General features: G+C 34.4%; 1 protein-coding gene across 3 annotated transcripts in view; it reads left to right on the top strand.

The window, feature by feature from the left end:
• Positions 1-3,711: 3,711 nt before the first annotated feature.
• Positions 3,712-19,031, top strand: part of LOC142344667 (copine-3-like) — a 114,720-nt gene continuing 99,400 nt past the window's right edge. For 2 of the 3 annotated variants that reach the window (XM_075396506.1, XM_075396504.1), the window contains exons 1-4: positions 3,782-3,876; positions 3,994-4,034; positions 4,093-4,139; positions 6,832-6,935. In XM_075396506.1, the coding sequence (XP_075252621.1) occupies positions 3,821-3,876; positions 3,994-4,034; positions 4,093-4,139; positions 6,832-6,935 (248 nt within the window). In that variant the 5' untranslated portion in view covers positions 3,782-3,820. Of the gene's footprint in view, positions 3,729-3,781; positions 3,877-3,993; positions 4,035-4,092; positions 4,140-6,831; positions 6,936-19,031 lie in introns of those variants that run through there. The other variant, XM_075396505.1, reaches the window with a different exon arrangement.

Here is a 19,031-nt window from a genome sequence, read left to right as displayed (position 1 = left end):
TGATGTAATTTCATTTTCACTTAAACCCTCTTTGACTTGATTAGGATTATACTGTAGCCTCTCTGCTCTTGTATATACGCGATTAACTTTTCATCATCGCTTTTGACAATGCTAGTGACTTCGTTTACTAATTTCTGTAATCTGGGTCGTTCGAAGCTACAGAATCTCTTTGTCAACTTACGCCACGTTCGCGCAGCATTTCCTTTATATGGTCAAAGGTATAGGACTGGCTGCTTCTCTATTATCGAATCAAATGCTCGTACCATATTTGAATGTGTTTCTTTCAAAATTTGTCTTGTTTATCAATAGCTATGTCTTTTTCGGCCCGTGAAACGTTAGAAAGTGTAGAGGGATTATACTCTTCATAAGCGCTACTTCGTAAAGCTTAAGGACGAAAATGCGAGCTTCAATCTGCTCCAAAGAACAAAAGTCTCCCTTTCCGGTGAGTAAGTTTTTACTTTCTTTGTCTGCTTTGTTTTCCAATTTGAACACCAAATAATGTTCAGATCGTTGGTTATTTTTTGGCAACCTGCTGGCAATATTTCATCGTTTGCCTCTTCTGGGGTTGTTTTATGTTTCTTCCAAATGTCAGACAGATAAAGTGAAAATTTTTTGTAGTGGTCAAAAAAGCATTTGTATTTGGTTAATAACCAATCTTAAAAATGAAGCGCAAAAGTTCAATAAGGATACGAATTAGAATTGACCCTAATAAACTTTGATTTTTTAAATTTTTCTTTGTAATTGTTACCAATCGCTGTGCATTTTCATAAAAATCACTTGAGTGATGAATGCAAAGCAAAAAGTAAGAATTGAGATTTTTGTAAACATAATAGGTGATCAAGGCTTCATGAAAACATTAAGAAGTACTTTACACTATTTTGCTCGCAGAATTGTCCTTACAAAAGACGGCACCTTTGAGTTCAATACAAGAATAGTATTTGGAAATCAACAACTACTATTCAACATGAAAAACTGACAGTTAAAATATCAAAGTTTGTTATAGTCAATGCTAATTGGTATGCTTTTTGAACTTTTGGGCTCCATTTGTAAGATTGATATCTGCTTATTTCTGCCAGAACATAGACAACGATCTGAACACTATTCGGCGTTGAAGTTGGAATATATAACAAAACAGACAAAAAAGTGCGCAAGAGCGCATGAGTCCAATCAGGATACCAATTAGGCTTGACTCTAATAAACTATTATATTTTAAAGTTTTACTTGTTTGTAATTGTTAACATTTTTATTGAGAATTTATTGAGTGACGGATCCAAAGCAAAAAGTAAGAAATAAGATTTGTGTAATCATAATAGGTAATTAAATCTTCATTAAATCACTAAGAAGTACATCACAACAATTTGTTTGAAGAATTTTCCCTACAAAAGACTGCACCTTTGAGCTCAACAAGTATAGCCTTCGAAATCAACAATTACTATTCAACATGAAAAAATATCAAAGTTTGTTTTAGTCAAAGCTATTTGGTATCCTTTTTGAACGTTTGCGCTCCATTTTTAAGATTGTTATCTGCATATTTATCAAACAAAGAACCATTTTAGAATGCTTTTTGACCACTACGATTTTTTTCACTTTATCTGTCTGACATTTTCAACAAACTTAAACTGACTCCAGGAGAGGCGAAATTTGAAATTTAGCCAACAGATTGCCAGAACATAGCCAACGAATTGAACACTATTCGGCGTTGAAATTGGAATATATAACAAAACAGACACATTAAGTGAAAATTTTTTGTAGTGATGAAAAAGCATTCTAAATTGGTTCTTTGGTTCATAAAAAATATGCAGATATCAATCATAAAAATGGAGCGCAAAATTTCAATAAGGATACCAATTAGCGTTGACTAAAAAAAGTTTCATATTTTAAATTTTAGTTTTTCAAGTTGAATAGTAGTTGTTGATTTCCAAAGGCTATATTTGCGTTGAGCTCAAAGGTCTTTTGTAGCGACAATTCTCCGAGTAAAATAGCGTGATGTACTTCTTAATGTTTTCATGAAGCCTTGATCACCTATTATAATTACACAAATCTCATTTCTTACTTTTTACTTTGCATCCATCACTCAAGTGATTCTCATTAAAATGCACAGTGATTGGTAACCATTACAAAAACTAAAATTTTAAAGTACCAAAGTTTATTAGAGTCAGTGCTAATTGGTATCCTTATTGAAGTTTTCTGCTCCATTTTAAAGATTGAGATTTGCATATTTTTAATCAACCAAAGAACCAATTTAGAATGCTTTTTGACCACTACAAAAAATTTTATTTTGTTTGTTTTGTTATAACATCCAATTTCAACGCCGAATAGCGTTGAATTCGTTGGCTACGTTCTGGCAATCTTCTGGCCAAATTTCATTTTTTGCCTCTCCTGGAGTCATTTTATGTTTGTTGAAAATGTCAGACAGATAAAGTGAAAATTTTTGTAGTGGTCAAAAAGCATTCTAAAGGTTCTTTGGTTGATAAAAATTATGCAGATATCAATCTTAAAAATGGAGCGCAAAAGTTCAAAAAGGATAACAGTTAGCTTTGACTAAAACAAACTTCGATATTTTAAATTTTAGTTTTTCATGTTGAATAGTAATTGTTGATTTCGGAGGCTATACTTGTTGAGCTCAAAGGTGCAGTCTTTTGTAGGGAAAATTCTTCAAGCAAATTGTTGTGATGTACTTCTTAGTGATATCATGAAGCTTTAATTAACTATTATGTTGACACAAATCTTATTTCTTACTTTTTGCTTTGCATCCATCACTCAATTAATTCTCATTAAAATGTACAGTGATTGGTAACAATTACAAACAAGTAAAACTTTAAAATATAATAGTTTATTAGAGTCAAGCCTAATTGGTATCCTGATTGGACTCATGCGCTCCATTTGATTATAATCAACAAAAGAACCAATTTAGAATGCGTTTTGACCACTTCAAAAAATTTCACTTTTTTGTCTGTTTTGTTATATATTCCAACTGCAACGCCGTGTTGAGATCGTTGGCCATGTTCTGGCAATCTGCTGGCTATATTTCATTTTTTGCGAGGACAACGTTTTATATTTGTTGCAAATGTCGTGATTGGAATAACTGTTGTGCTTTGGACATCAAACCGTGATTCGGTCTGCTGAGCTGCGTTGAGAACATGCAAGACAGATTTTGCCTTTGATAGATGCAAAAATATGCAATTTTTCTATATGTATCTGTATGAAACATTCGTTACGGGGAAAATTTCCAAAGAAATGGGGTAATTCATAGGAGGGTTAGCAGGTTTTAATCTAGCATTGCCCACATGCGTTCTAGGTTCAACCTATTGAACTCAATGTAAGGCGTTTAAAGTTTGTTGCTGTTAACTTGTCGCCTTGTCAAACGTTGCATTGTTTTGATTATTATGGCAAGATTTTGGTTTTTACACATATGTGGTCAAAATAAATTCTGCCCGTCTGATTTTTCGCTGAATGTCTTTTTTCGACGTAACTACCTTCTCTTACGCGCTTCTTTGTTTGGAGCATTTCATTTATTTTAAGCTTTTTCTGGTATTTGTGACGTCTTACGTCTGTTTTATTGATTTTTACAACATTCTTTTGCGTGTCAAATGTTTTTCTAACCATTACATTGCGTCAATGGCTTTGTGATTAATGAATGTACACCTATCGCTTTAATCGCCGTTTTCTTCTTTTTTCGACAGCGTTATTATGCAAAATTGTAATTGACGTAGATTGTGTTGACGTAGGTAAATGTTGTTACCAATTTTTTGTTTGCTCGCTGCATTCGTAGTTTGTTTTTTTTTTATTGCAGTTCTCGATAGTTTGTTTTCAGATTAAAATGCGGCCCTCTGCGGATGAGCTCAGCTCTTGCATTGAGCTAACAATCAAATGCACGTAAGTAGTTTTGCGAATTTGAAACAAAGGAGGACGCTAATAACATAGTGATTGCTTTGTTTGGTTGTTTCTAGGCTTATCTGTTTTGACATGTAATTTCATTGCAAGTTGTTTCAGCAACCTGACGGCCAGGGATGCCAATGGATGGTCAGATCCGAGTACGTTTTAGATGATCTTATGCTTTGTGTATTTTGATCATTGTTTGTTTTTGTTTAGTGTGTGTACTCAAACTGAAGAACGAGGACGTCGGCAAGTACGAAGAGGTATAAAAACTTGTTGACTTTCCAACGCCTACACATTAGTGACTGCATGTATGAAATCTGGCTTCTAATTATCACGTCACATTAGAAACCATTGTATGGTCTCTCTCTCGGTCAACTGATTTTACATATGTATCAGAATTTATATCAACTTAACCTGTATCTATTCGTTTTCGTTCTATCGTTGTTGCTATTACTAGTATCGCCAGTTAAAAGTTTTTGAAACTAATAAAATATCTGAAGAAATGTAATTTACTGTCGTTATCTAAATTAACTTGTTTCAGTTCTAAAAGACTCTAGCGTTATGTAGTCTCTTGCATTGTATTGGGCTATTTCATCAAAATTGTGAAGAGAATATATATGCTCAATTGGTTTTTTATTCACAAAATTTTGGCCGAGCGGTTAAATGAGGGCTGTTGATTATGGCATTAATTGATAGATTTTTTTGGAATTTCATTTGTGAGATTTTTGGTAACTTCCAATTTTCGGTACCATCTTTTTTTTTACCAATTTGCATTTTTTCCACCTTGTTTGATACTGTCGCCGTGTCTTCACTTTTCAGACTTGTCGCAACTGAAATGGCGCTGACATATGACTTTTTTAGTACAATAGCAAAAGTTTGATCAATTTAATTCTTTTTAGCAACAATCTTGGAGTGGAAACAGAACTTGTTGTCAAAACTTAAATTTCCTCTTAAATTCTCGACAGTATGACATTTTTTGGTCTCGGAACTCTGAGACTAAAAACTGACCCTTCATTAAAAAAAGTGCAGTTTTGCAACAACATTTTTTTCTCTGAAGCTTTTGGCTAAATTTTGGTTTGATTCAACGGCTAATTTTGGCTAAATTTTGTTTTGATTGAATTGAATTGATTCAACGGCCATTGTTAAACAGTTCCGGGAGGCCGGCTAGAACAGTTATCATAAAGGAAAACAGATTATTTTTTGTGAGTTATTCGTTCTTTCTCTGAGGATCAGGCGTTCAGAGGCAAGCTTAGTGAGTGCAACTCGGTTCAAAATGTAGTTAATATTGGATTACTACTGAAGAAAGTTTGACATCTGAGGAATGAGATATTATTTACATTAAAATTCTTTTAATTTTTTGAACACTATGAACTGGATTGAGCATCGATTTTGGTTTGCCGTTCCGTGATGGATTGATAGGGACAAAATAGAAAAAAATGGGAAACTGCCTGTTTTGATAAACAAGCTTTCCTTTTGCTTCTAACGAAGATTGCTTCCTATGTGGTTGTTTTTCAATGTTTAACATCGGTTTCAAATTTTAATTTTTTTAAACAATAATGCAACTACTTGCAACTAAATTTAAATAATGCAAATATATACTTGCAACTAAATTTAATAAATAGCATCACATATAATTCGTGCAAACGTATATAATAGCCGCAGAGCGATAGCTTAGGCTATTATAGGCCTTTTCTTGGACTTTTACAATTCAAAGAATTTGAATTGTAATTGGGCGCTATCTAAGATCTGTGCACACATTTTCGTGATTTTTGAAGTCAAATTGGAGCAGTGATTTTGGTCACGCCGAAACAGGAAGTGGAGCGAAAAGGCGAGTGGTTTTGCGGCATGAAATTCTGTCTCTCAAATGTAAAAGTAGAGAGAAAACTGTTTCAACAATAAACCGCTTTCTCGCTATTGATTTTTTGTTCACATGCAGCAATTTCACTTTGATTTTCACTGTTTTTTTTTAAATTTTTTGGATCGGATTTTTTTCTAAAGCGTTTTCCCAATCCATTCATAGTTCATTCTAGGCATTGTTTTTTGTTTGCACCAAATTTCCATTTCTCGCTACTGGCTTTTCGTTCACGTGTGGCATTTTGACATTGATTTTGTTTTATTTAATTTTTTTATCTGTTTTTTTTTTAAAAAGTTGTTTTCCCAATTCACTCATAGTCTGTTCTAGGTCTAGTTGTTCTGTTTAGTCAAAATTCTTTGAATTGTTCGTCAGGACTTGTCCTGCTGTGTTTTTTATTTCGTCAACAGGATTTTTGTTACGACCATGAGACGTCACAATCACCACTTCAAATCTGCTTCTTATTCATTCGTTCCTGCTACTCTAACTGAATTGCATACGTGGCGTCACTTTTCACTTCTATTGGAGAGTATTTTTTTGTTCATTTACTTACCTCACTCTCAAAAATGACTTCATCGCTCTCGAATTGTGTTTTCTTTACTTTAATTCAAAGAGATAAGGTTAAATGAGCGTGTGTCACTCTAACTGAGGGGTGTTTAAGGGCAGCTAATAGAATAAGCAATGCGTTAAACTTATTCTTAAAATGCAACAGCTCAGCATTTAAAAAATGTTTCCATTTTGGTCTGTTTCTCTTGACATCTTTCTGAGACTGCAGATCTGCAAAGCTATTGCGGCTATTGTCTGGCAATCCGCCAGCTAGGTTTATTTTATTCTCGGTGAAATTGATGTCTGACATTTCGATTCTGTGTCGGTTTCTTAAAAATAATTACTTTTGGAATGCACATATAACTACTGTTCAACGAAAATTGACTGGTCTATTTTTCCTGAAACGATCTATTGTTTTTTTATGGTCGTACAGCCCTAATTTTATGAAGAAGCTCGTACTTCTTGGCTATTGCAGTTATTGCAGTTAAAAATAAAATAGTTGGAAAACCGTTAATGGCTCTTATTTTTACTTGATGTTGAATTCATTGTTTCAGATTGGCCGCACAGAGAGGGTAGAGAACAGTTTGGATCCAGAGTTCACTACCAAGTTAATGATTACATACAAATTTGAAACAAAGCAGATGCTCAAATTCAAAATGTGAGTTTCTTCTCTTTTTAATTCATGAGAGGTTATTTAAAAACTTATTCGTCAGCCAATGAGTAGGGAAAATTTGTCAAGATGCTTGCTAACAAGTATAAAACATGGCGACCCGATTGTGTGGGCCTGCTTGCGGATTTTCAATGAATTTTCTCGATTTTCAGTGAAATGGACCGCTTCATGAGTGATCATTTGTGGGTGATTGATTAAACTGATTTCAGTAATGTTTATGACTATCATTACGATTTGAATAACCAATTGTGCATCAGTTTAAAATATTTAGAAAAAAGTTTAAAAAAGATCTGTTCATTACGTCAATGAAACATGGCATTTTTTTCTTTCACTGCCCCCCCCCCCCCGTTACTGAGCATGCACTACATAGTAAAGCCTCATAAGAAATGTTGGCACGTGTCCATGAGGGATGCAAATAATATGCTTTGCTTGGCTTATCCACTATTATGCTTACACAAAAAGCTGGGGCACCCACTAAGAGGTGGTGGTGGGGGGGGGGGGGGGGGACGGACTCATTTTACGGAAATTGTCAACCTGAAATATAGCTTATTAATAGCCGCACAGCGATAGATGGGGCTATTATTGGCCTTCTCTTGGTTTTTTACAATTCAAAGGATTTGAATTGTATTGGGGCGCTGTCTTTTTTAAGACTCGAAGAGGATTATTGGAGAAGTCCTTTTTTAAATCAATTTTATTAGAGTGAATATTGAAGCGGGAAATGAAACACGTGAAAAAATTTGGAGTGATTTTGTTGCTGAACAAAATGAAGAGTGGAGCGGAAAGAGAGTGGTTTTTTTCCTATCGCTCTTCTCTAGAGAGCGAGAAATTGAGGTGTGAAAAAAATCTGTAAGCGAGCGAAATTTTTTGTTCACGTGAGGCATTTTAAAGCAGTTTTTTTAAATTTTTTGGTTAAGAGGTTTAGTTATGATTTTGTTTTAGTTTTGGACTGGTTCTGGTAGTGGTTTGAAGGTTTCTGGAAATTCTTGAGTTTTATGCTAATTCGGAGGTTTTTCATGTATTTTGCTGATTTTCGGGCTAATTTTTGCGTTTTTTGACGATTGTTTCGTTTTACCGGTTCAAGTAGGTATTGAAAAGACCCTTTCTACTTGTGCAAATTTTAGATAACAATTGGATACAGTTTTGTGGATATGAATCATTTTTTTAGTTGAGAAATATGACAAAAAATGGCAAAAATTGGAACTATTTTTTCTTAATTTTTTGTAGTTTTTCGTTTTTTTTCTGTATTTAGCTAAGTTTCTTAGCCTATCATGACTTGCCTTGTATTTTGCGAGCATCTGGATACCCTATTAGCTGAAAGGAATTTTTCTTTCGATTTATATGCTTTTGTAATATTTAAAAAAATTATTAACTTTTTCCAGTTTTTTAGTGCAAGTTGTTTTTAAGAGCTTTTTTCATAATTTAGCCTTAACTATTTTTCAACAATTCACATAAGTGGTTTTAGTAAGTACTAGTTGTTTTGATGAAATGATTTTTGGCAGAGATAGCTATTTGGGAATCTCAATTTATAACAAAGTTTGATCAGAGTTTTTAAATCATATTTTAACAGATTTGATTTTCTTGTTTTTATTTTTTTGTTTTTGGTTTTGTTTCAAGATAATCATAAGTTAGTAGAGGCACGTTTTGTCTGATGAGTAGTTGGATGGCGTTTAAATGGATTTCCACTTCGAGTCGTTTCCGGATGTTTTAAGATATGTTCACACATTTCTATGATTTTTGAAGTTAAATCGGAGTAGTGATTTTGGTCTTGCCGAAACAGGAAATGGAGCGAAAAAGCGAGTGGTTTGGCGGCGTGAAATTTCGCGCTCTAATTTTAAAGTATAGTGAGAAACCGGTGTTTGAACCAAAATTCGCTCTCTCGCTAGGGGTTTTTCGTTCAAATGCGGCATTTTTACATTGATTTTCTGTTTTTTTTTGTTCTTTTTGTCTAATTTTTTTTAGAAATGGTTTTCCCAATTCACTCATAGTCCGTTCTAGGTCTAGTTTTTTGTTTACTCAATGAAAATTGTAGTCAGGACCGGTCCTGCTATGTTTTATTTCGCGATTTTTGTTAAGACCATAAGACGTGACCACTTCAAATCTGCGTTTTGTTCATTCATTCATGCAATTTCAACTGAATTGCGTGTGAGACGTCATTTTTCGCTCTTTGTCGAGCGAGTTTTTTTGTTCATTCGCTTGATTAATGTTTTCATCACACCTGACTTACCTCACTCTCAATAATGACTTCCTCACTTTTAAATTGACTTTTTTTTACTTTAATTCAAAGAGATAAGGTCAAATGGTTGTCTGTCACTCTAAATGAAGGTTATTTGGGAGCAGCTAATAGAGGCAGCAAAAACTTATACAGATTTTTAATCAAAATTTAACATATCAGCCTTCAATGAAAAGACGAATTTTTTTGGTCTGTCTTTTTTACTGTTTTTTTTTTTTGAGACTGCAGATGTACGAAGCTATTGCGGCTATTTTCTGGCAATCTGCCAGCTATTTTTGCTAAAATTTTGTTTTGTTTTGGATGAGTAGTTTATAACTGTTAGTTTGATAATTGTTCCTGATTTGCAAAGTAATGCTGGCCTGCCTTTCACTTAGATGTAAATTTTTTCCGTGTGCTTTTACTTCTTTTTGCGCTTTTATTCGACGAAACGTATCTGAATCCATGTAAAAAGGGCTCAACACTGAGGAATCTAGCAAAAATTAATGATTTAAAATAATAACTTTGAAACCCCGTTCCACTAAAAACAATTTTTTGGTTCAGACAATTTTCCGACTTTTTAAGAGCATCAGACTATAATATGTTGTCCCAATTTAAATCTCTGCCTGTCTAAATTTTCTCTACAAGAAATTTCAAGATTTTCAAGGTTTTGGCGCAATTTTATGAACCTTTCAGTGTCGACTAAATTTGGTCAATTTTTTTCAAAACGCTTGTTTTTATTTCGATCCTTTCAGACAGCATATGACTATTTCAAGTGTATCTATAATGTACCTACCTTAACATTTGACATTTATACCATATTTGACTTTTAAACCTCATTTGCCCTATATATAAAATTTGAATTTGAGAGAACAACATAAATTTCAGCACATCCTAGACGTACAGCTATTTTGCGAACACTGTCTTTATCTTGAATTAAAACACATTAAAAGTTTTATGAAGCCAAATTATTTGGATTCATGATGACAACACATATTTATGAAGTCAACTCAAATTTCTGAGGACAACTGGACTTTTAAAACAGAAATACGATAACTGTCTCAAACATAAATTAATTGAATTAACAATACCGGGAAATTAACTAGACAGCAGTTTTGATGGGTATGCATTGCGTATTTAAAACAAGACTTTGCCAATAATATCAATATAACTGTTTTAATGTTCAGCGAATCAGCCATTCAAAATTGTTAATAGTGGTGTCTTCTGCAGAGTTGGCTGTTAGTGAGCTTCTAATATTTCACAAGAGAAAGTTTGTCCCCGTATTGGAGCACATTGTTTTTTAGATCTATTCACACAAATGATGCTTTCTTTGTGCTGTTTGTATATGCCTGAGGAAAAACAAAACGATTTTTGTACTAGTGCGTTATTTTGACTCATATCTTAAATTGGTCTCAAAGGAAGTTTGTAGCAATTATATTAGTCCTGTGGTCTTTTTTTGCGATTTTTCTCTTGACCGATTTTTTGTCTGACCCGTTTGGCTTTTTTCGGGATATTCAGGTAGCGCCCGGAGGGCATTAACTTCTCCTTGAGCCTTATGGCTCAATAATCTACATATCTGTGTATGCCATTCTCCGTAGCACTTTTAGAAAAATTCATGATGAAAGGGTGGATCTTTAAGATTGACCCCTCCCCCACTTCCTTATACTCTCAAAGTATATGGTTGACCAAAATTTTTCTAAAAACATTTTCATGGTGTGAAGGACGGTTCTCAATCGTTAATTATTTTGATCTTACTCAGTCACCCCATCCCCTACCACACACCCCCGACACTCCTCCCGCCCATCCTCCTCCAGCTGGCAATTTGAATTGCTCTTGTCCATCCCTACCCCACCCCACCCTCATCACTGGACCCCCCTCTCCACTCTTTTCCCCTTTATGCTAGCATCCTTAAGCCCCAGCTGACTACTATGGAACGCAACCACTCGCTGGTCCTTTGAGATCTATTCGCCCGACGCTATTCGCTTGTGTTCTTGTTTTTTCTTTTCTTCACGACTGCTGATGGACAGTATCTACGAGAAGATATTTTTAGGACCTCGACGCCATTAGTTTTGGAAAACAGGCGAAATTTAATTTGGGCGAATTTACAGTTTTTTTAAAAATTTTTTATTGTAAACAATGACTAATCTCTTTGCCTTGCAATATTTCATAAATTTTTCATTTAGTGATTCCAGTTTATTGTTAATGCTTTAAATACTTAGACAATATTTGTTCCTTTCAAAAATAGTGATGTTTTTTTATAATTTTGTGCTGCTGCCTTATTATTCATTTTTAAGTGATGTTCTAGTGAATTTAGAGATTCAATTTAACGTTCATATGAGATGTTTTTGTTTAAAGAGATAATCGATACTATTATGAAGTAACTATTTAGATGTTTCACGATACGGTTTTAAGTCTAATGTTAATTATTTCCGCTTGTTTTTGGTGGTTTTGAGTGCTTGTTATCCAGTGTTATCTACCTGGGTATAATATCATCTCATTTAAAGTAATTAAATCAAGTTAATTTAACTTAGAAAGTGTTCAATTCCATGAGAGGTTTGAGTTATCATCAAAAATGTTGCAGAAAAAAATTAAAGATTTTGAAAATGATTGTTTTTAAATGTTTTATTTTACAGATTTTGAGTTTGTTACTCCGGTGTTCTGCTCTTTGTACCTCAGACAGTATTGGTCCTTCGTAAATATTTACTGATACCTCAAGCGGGTCCATTTAATTCGTTTCTTGCTGTTGATTGGGCATATATGCAAACGAACATCAGCACCTTCTTTTAGCAGTATATCATTCAGTATTTAACAAATCATCAACAATAGCTTAAAAATGTAAATCTGCAAGTGATTCAGGTACATATTACAAGTTTCTACGTGGACAAATTTTCGCGCAATCCGTATCCGTGTCATCCCTTTGTTATTGATAAACATAAACAAGTTAGGGGTTACGGTCTTAGATGGAAGTATGAATGAATTTTAGTCTGGTCAGGAAGCTAATTAATTAAGAGTTAGATAATATCGAGAATATAAGGGAGTTACAGAGCCGTAATTGAAGATGTATCGCGTGAGAATGAACTGGGAAAAAAATGAGCATATGACATTTTCTCTTCGTAGCTCTGTTGAAACGCGTTTTGATCTTTTTGAAGATGAGAAATTGAGTCAGTGCAGACATGAATCTTTTGCATCAATCTTCTTTGATTTTAGGTACTAGTTTTTGATTTTTAGTAAATTTGACACTTAAAAAAATTAAAATTCTTTTTTCCAAACAATAATAGCGCATTGGCGAAAATTCCATTTCTTACATTCTCTTAGTTTCTTGTTTAGTCATTGAGAGGGAACGCGTGCTTTTTATTGAATATCCTGTATATCGCTAATGGTTCTAATGATGACATTCGTTCGCAGAAAGTTTCTGCGAGTTTGTCAAAAACAATTTGATTTTAGAGTATCAGTTAGTTCATTCCAATTTTTCTTCAAATTTGAAAAGTTCGATTGTATGGTTTTTAAAGCCGGATAACTTGATCTGTGTAAAGAGTGCAGAGAAATCAGCTTGAGGGCAATTATTTATCCGGAGAAGTCCTGTAATTAAAGAATATTCCTGCTAATTTTTATTCCATTCAACAGATCTCTGTTTCGTTTAACCCATTTAGATTTTTCCACTCATCTCATTCAACATGCTGTTGAGGATGAGTTACTCACTTTTGCAAGTGCAAACTTTGTACAATTTTGTCTGCTGGCTTGAAGTTTGAGCCACATAACGCAATCAGTTCAGACAAATAGAGTAGTTGCAAATAACACGAAAAGGCTTTACTCAATACAGTATGACAGTAGAAACTTGTATTATTTTCATGCGTTTCGCATTCTTTTCAGATTATCAAGACCAATCCTAAGTAAAATACTGATGATTTGAAGCAATCAAATTCCGCAGCCTTATTTATCTGTGCTTTTGACCGCAATCTACTGCTTCTGATGGGCTCAAACTATCAACGACGGGTCGATTTAAATGGTCATAGAGGAAACTTGCATTCTCAAGTCGGTAAAAAGTAATAATTGGATTGATTGATGAATGATAATCAAAACTACCAATGACAGGAAAAAGGTTAGAATATGAACTCTTTCAATTTGAAATTAGCAACACATTTTGATAATTATTTTTGTGAAAATTAGGAAATTGAAATTTGCTCTGTTTAGGATACTTGTGTTACACGTTTTTCGTTCCTCTGAAAAACTCTGAAGATTTTTTGTGCTTCTATTTTTGCACTTGAGACAAAAAAAGCACTTATAACGTTTCCCAACTCGTCAACGTTTTTCTGCATCATTGGTTCAGAAACGCTGATATGAAGCAGAAGCAGAACGCTAATGAGTGAACATTGTCAGCTTTTTTGCCCCTTTTTGTGGAAATTATCTCTTATCACCATTCATCACTATTTTGTAGAATAAAGTCTGAGAATTAGTTAGAGATCTATTCGCCTGATGTTCGTGCGTTTGTTTTTGGTCACTTCTAAAGCAATGAAGTCATGATTTGAGTTTGAAAAAAAACTTGAATTCCTAATGCATACGTTCATTAACAGTCATGTTTAGTTGGGAAGTGTAAAGGAGTTATTTAATTTTTATTATTTCAATAAAATTACAAAAAAACAAGACACTCAATATGAAATAGAAAAGTCGTATTCGTTTTGTAAACACGTAGATGCCCAGCAAATCGAATACTTTTGAACTTAAAATGCTTTTGGCCCTTCGAACGTGCGAAATTCCTGGTACCACATCTTAAAATAGTTGCTAATCACTATATTGACCAAATTTCGTTTCCATCTGGAATTAGAAAGCATTTGTTTCCCCATTTTTTAGTCAGGAGAACCAGACAATCCTGAAAATTATAGACCAATCTCTGTTACAAGCGCACTCCAATCTCTTGATAGATTTGATTTTCTACTTTTGAAGCAAAAACAGAAGCCCATAAAAGTTTCCTGGCTCTTATTGATTTTGTTAGGTGCCACTTGAAAAAAAATAAAATTGAGGGTAAAAGACCGTGTAATTTTTTCTAAAACTATAACAGCTTTTTCATCTCAAAAAAAGAATTGCTATCGAACGAAATTCAAGGAAATCAGTGTTGACGTTTGTGTTTTTTTTCTGCAAAAATTGTTGCTTGTGACCGTTTTCGCGCTTTTTTAATATTATTTGACTTCTCAAGTGACTTTTTCACGCTTTTCTTCATTTTTGAGCGATCTCTAGTGCTCTCAACCCGAAATAAACTTTGTTGCTAAAATTAAAAGGCTTGTAGGATAGACAGCGACAAGGGCCCAGTGGGTACTGCTTTTGTTTAGAACTCTCGAGGTCTGTGGGTTCGAATCCCTCTTGAGTTGGGCCTTTATGATCCCTTGAAAAAATATATTTAAGCTGAAGCCTCTGACAACCCGGAAGTTTTCCGCTTGTCATCTGAAAGCTATTTATCCGACTTAAATTGGTTTATGTTATATTATTTTCCTCAAAGGTTTTTCCGATATTGTTGCCCTTAGGTTGCCATTCAACTGTTTTCCCAGCGAAATCAATTTTTTAATTGTATGAAGAAAAAACGCTAAATTATACAGATAACCAAAGACGAATGCATTGAGAACTAATCTAAGGAGAGTTTTTTGGAAGTGTTTTTCAAATTGTTATTGACTTCATTCCAAGCACAATTTCCAATATAAATCCGGTCTGACCTGAGAACTTCAATTGAATGTCAATGGGAACACCTAAGTACGTCTCTTGATTTTTCAACGATGCAAGAATTGTCTACCATTATTCTTCCGCTGTTTCCTTTTCTAACACTATCATTCGATAGAATGTATTCAATTTTTGGTGAATGTTTTATCAATTTCTTTGTTGAAAGTAACTTACAAGGTTATCAACACAATCACTCATTTTTTTCAAGATTTGATTAAAGTTTTCGGTCAGATCGTACACAGTCAGTAATGCTACAGTGTCTTGTATCTGAGAAAATAGGGGCGTGCCTCAAGGTAGAGGTGGTTTAGAAACCGTTATATTCAATACCTACCTAAAAGACATGAGCGCTCAATCAACAATGATGCTGAACTCCCGCAATACTCAGATATCACCGTCGTATTTATCTGAGTATTGCGGGAGCTCAGCATCATTGCTGATTGAGTACTCATGTCTTTAAGGTAGGTATTGAATATATGGGTTTCTAAACCACTTCTACCTTGAGGCACGCCCCTACTCTCTCAGATACAAGACAATGTAGCATTACTGACTGTGTACGATCTGACCGAAAATTTAAATCAAATTATTTCCGGAGTTTAAATCCAAATTTTGTGTACTTAGTTTCTAAAATTGAACGGTTTATCTAATCAGTTTTTCAGAGATCTACAAAGTGGCCTGATTACAATTCAAAGATTTTGAGTTGTATTGGTGCGCTGTCTTTTTTTAAAGATCTGTTCACTCTTTTTTCGGCTTTTTCACGTCTGTCAGAAGTCAAATTAGAGTAGTGATTTTGGTCACACGGAAATCGTTAAGGGAGCGAAAAGATTTGATGCGTGACTTTTTTCAAAATACCTTCAAAGTGGAGTGAGAAACTGTTGTTTGAACAATTCGGCGGTCTTTGAGATGGATTTTTTAAGTGCGTCAATTTGACTTCTGTTTTCAGAGTTTCCTCTCCTTCAGTGCTTTTAAGACGGTACATATGTGTTCTAATTGTGCCTATCTGCCTTTGCTTGCCAATCAGACCTGTCATTAATGATACTAAGTGACAAGACAACAGATAGTTTAAAAAAGGGGGCATAATCTAAAATTCACTAACTTTTTATGACTTTGTCACTCTTTGTTGTCATAAAATATTAGTGAATTTTAGATTTGGCCCCCTTTTTTTAAGTTATCTGTTTTTCTTATCACTTAGTATCATCAATGACAGGGCTGATTGGATGCTAATGAGGAATAGAAGAACAACCTAATTAGTGAGTCGAGTTGATACCTAGTTGTTTTCATGACTTTGAGACTACTTGTCAAAAAATTTTTTGTAATTTGAGCTCTGCAAGTATTTGTAAATTTTGATGTCTTAACAATTAATCTCTTTAGCGACAGGTCTCTGTTACTGCTAATAGGAGTTAAGTTTATCGATTAAATAGTTTTTGTTCAAAGTGCTTTTTGTGACTTCGACACTAATTTTTTAATAATTATTATGGATTTATTTGAGGTTTGCGGGTATTTCTTTTCAACTTTGTCGTCTTAACTCTTAGTCTCACTATTGAAAGGTACCATTGGTTGCTAAAAAGGATTCAATTAAAGCAAGGGTTTTCTGTTCATAGCTATTGCTTTTTGTAACTAATGCGGTGGTTCGTTTTAAAAAATTCTTAATTAATTTTTTTGGGTGTGCTAATATTTGTTGTACTTATTGCCTTCTTATCACTTAATCTTATTGATGACAGTCTCAATGTTGGTCATTGAGGACTCAATTAATTTATGTAATTGTATCTTTCAGTAGCTGCTGCGTTCTTTGATTTTTATACTAATTGTTTTCAAAAAGTTTCAGCGAGTTTTTTTTCCGACTTTTGTTTTATTTGTTATCATTCAATATTATTAGTAAGAAGACTCTTCGACATTCAATGAAATGTTGCAAATGAGAAATAGAGGAATTTAGTTACCATTTTGAGTTCATAGCAGTTGTTTTTGTTGATCCTGTCTTTTCAAAAATGTTGATGCCTGTATGTGGATGCTGTTGAGGCCTGCATTGTTGACCCTATCTTTTCAAAAAATAAAAGTTGGATTTTTAGTCTTGCTTGTTTTTGTTGTTCTTGCGTTGTTTTATTGCTTACACTCATTGCTAGCAGCTCTTTTATGTCTTTTAAAGCGGAGTGGATGATTGTCAGGTCATAAATTAATGCAATTCTTTGAATTGTATATCAGGACTTGTCCTGCTATGTTTTTTCTTTTGTTTTGTTTCTTAATTGTGTCATGTAATATGGTATCAGTACTTGAATCTTTTCTTTTCTGGAATCATATTATATTTACTTAGCAGGCTTTTTTATTCAAATAGTTGTTCTGTTGGTCTCTACAACAACCTCAATATTTGACAAACATTGTTTTTTGTCTAGGGTTGTTGCGATTAGTCTCCGTGGGATCACCTTTTGAAAGTTTGGAATAACTTAAGATTTCTTAAGATCTGTCGTGGAATATGATAGCTGCTGGCGCCACTTCAAATCAGCAACAAGATCCATCAGACAGCAGGCAATAACTTTTGAAAGTGAAAAAACGTAGAATTTTTCAAAACTCAAAAATGGTCAAAACTGAAAGTTTTTACCAGTTAGGACCGAAATTTTGTACAACCCCCCGTTTTTGGAAGGGAAAACTTGAGCAACCCGAGGTTATGGCACACGGTTTGGGTTACCTCTAAGCTACTCATTGACCCAACAAACGTTATTGCATCAGACTCACAAGTGTGGCTATTAGCACTTATCTGGTGCAAAATTGGCATTTTTTGATATTTTGTCATTTGTTAAGTTTGTTAAATTGTTTATTTTATGATACTTTCGGTGTTCATTAAGGGTCAGATACCGTACATTCGAGGCATTAGAGCTACGTAATAACTATATGTGCTTATGTGAACACAAGCAAATATTGCAGTAATTTGACATTTACTATGTAAACAATAACCTGAAGCGCTTTTTTGAATAACCAATCAGAAACAAGCAGCGATGATGTTATAAATGATAAATGTTTGATCATTTACTCATACCCAATTGTTTCATTAGCGAAACCGAATTGTATTTAGAACCATTAGAAACTGTTACCAAGAGCAGTTGGCTCTGAGATTACACTAAAATTTGAATCTTTAGCAACTTAAGTCTTTTTTGCTAATTCTTGATAGATCTTGAAGATCTTGCGAGTTTTAGGTTAGTTGGGCTTACTTGACGAGAAGTTAGCAACATTACTGGCTACTGGCTGAAGCCTTACAAACTTCGGCACGAGATTGAATATAGATTATCACTAAGGATTTTCTTAACTTCATTCAACAAAATTGATCAATCAACTTCAATCAATTTCAATCAACTTCGGCACGAGATTGAACATAGATTATCACTAAGGATGTTCTTAACTTCAATCAACAAAATTAAAGTTACTGTCCTTTAATACGTCTGAGCGACTAATTAGTTCGGCGAGATCGTTAGACAATCGGATTCAGTGCAGAACCAGGCCGGCGTAAAGCTCGAGAACCAGGCTGTGATATATCGGTTCCGCTGAGATTCTTGAGCATCCGCAACATTTGGTCCGCCAACCCCGTCAATAACACGAACAGCAATGAATCTTCGATTCAATTTGGTGGACCAGAACGGAATCTTTACGATGACTGTAAATAGCCCCGATAGAAATTGGAAAACGACTGACCACAAGATGTCAGGCCAACTCGAAATAAGAAAGCGTGCAAGCTAAATTGCTCAAAACATTTGATGGACACTTCGCTGAAGTGAAAGTTCGTGGATTTCACCGATATTAGGAGGCACTATCGAGACCTGATCAAGCTGTACAGGCACATTAAGGATTGTGGAAACCAGACATTGTTAGCGTCATCCACACCGGTTGGTGACAAGAACCCAAACGAAACTGTAATTGATACAGGAAATAGAGCGATAGAAAACGGCGAAGAGAACGTGCAGGTCTCTTCCAGGCATTCTGCTACACACGGAAGCAGAAAAGAGCCTTGTGTTGCCAACTTGCGATCATCGAGAAGGCGACAGATCGAAGAAATGGAGCTCGAAAAACTAAGAGCTAAGAAAGAAACAGTGCAACGACTGCTAGAGCGGCAGTTGGAGTTAGAGCAGGAGCGTGAGAAAATAGAACTTCGTCGTCCAAAAGAAAACTATCGTTTACAACAGCAACAACGA

The sequence above is a fragment of the Convolutriloba macropyga genome, chromosome 8 (assembly GCF_964194025.1).
Source record: "Convolutriloba macropyga chromosome 8, txConMacr16.3, whole genome shotgun sequence".
Taxonomy (NCBI): domain Eukaryota; kingdom Metazoa; phylum Xenacoelomorpha; order Acoela; family Convolutidae; genus Convolutriloba; species Convolutriloba macropyga.
This window is presented reverse-complemented; position numbering and strand designations above follow the sequence as displayed.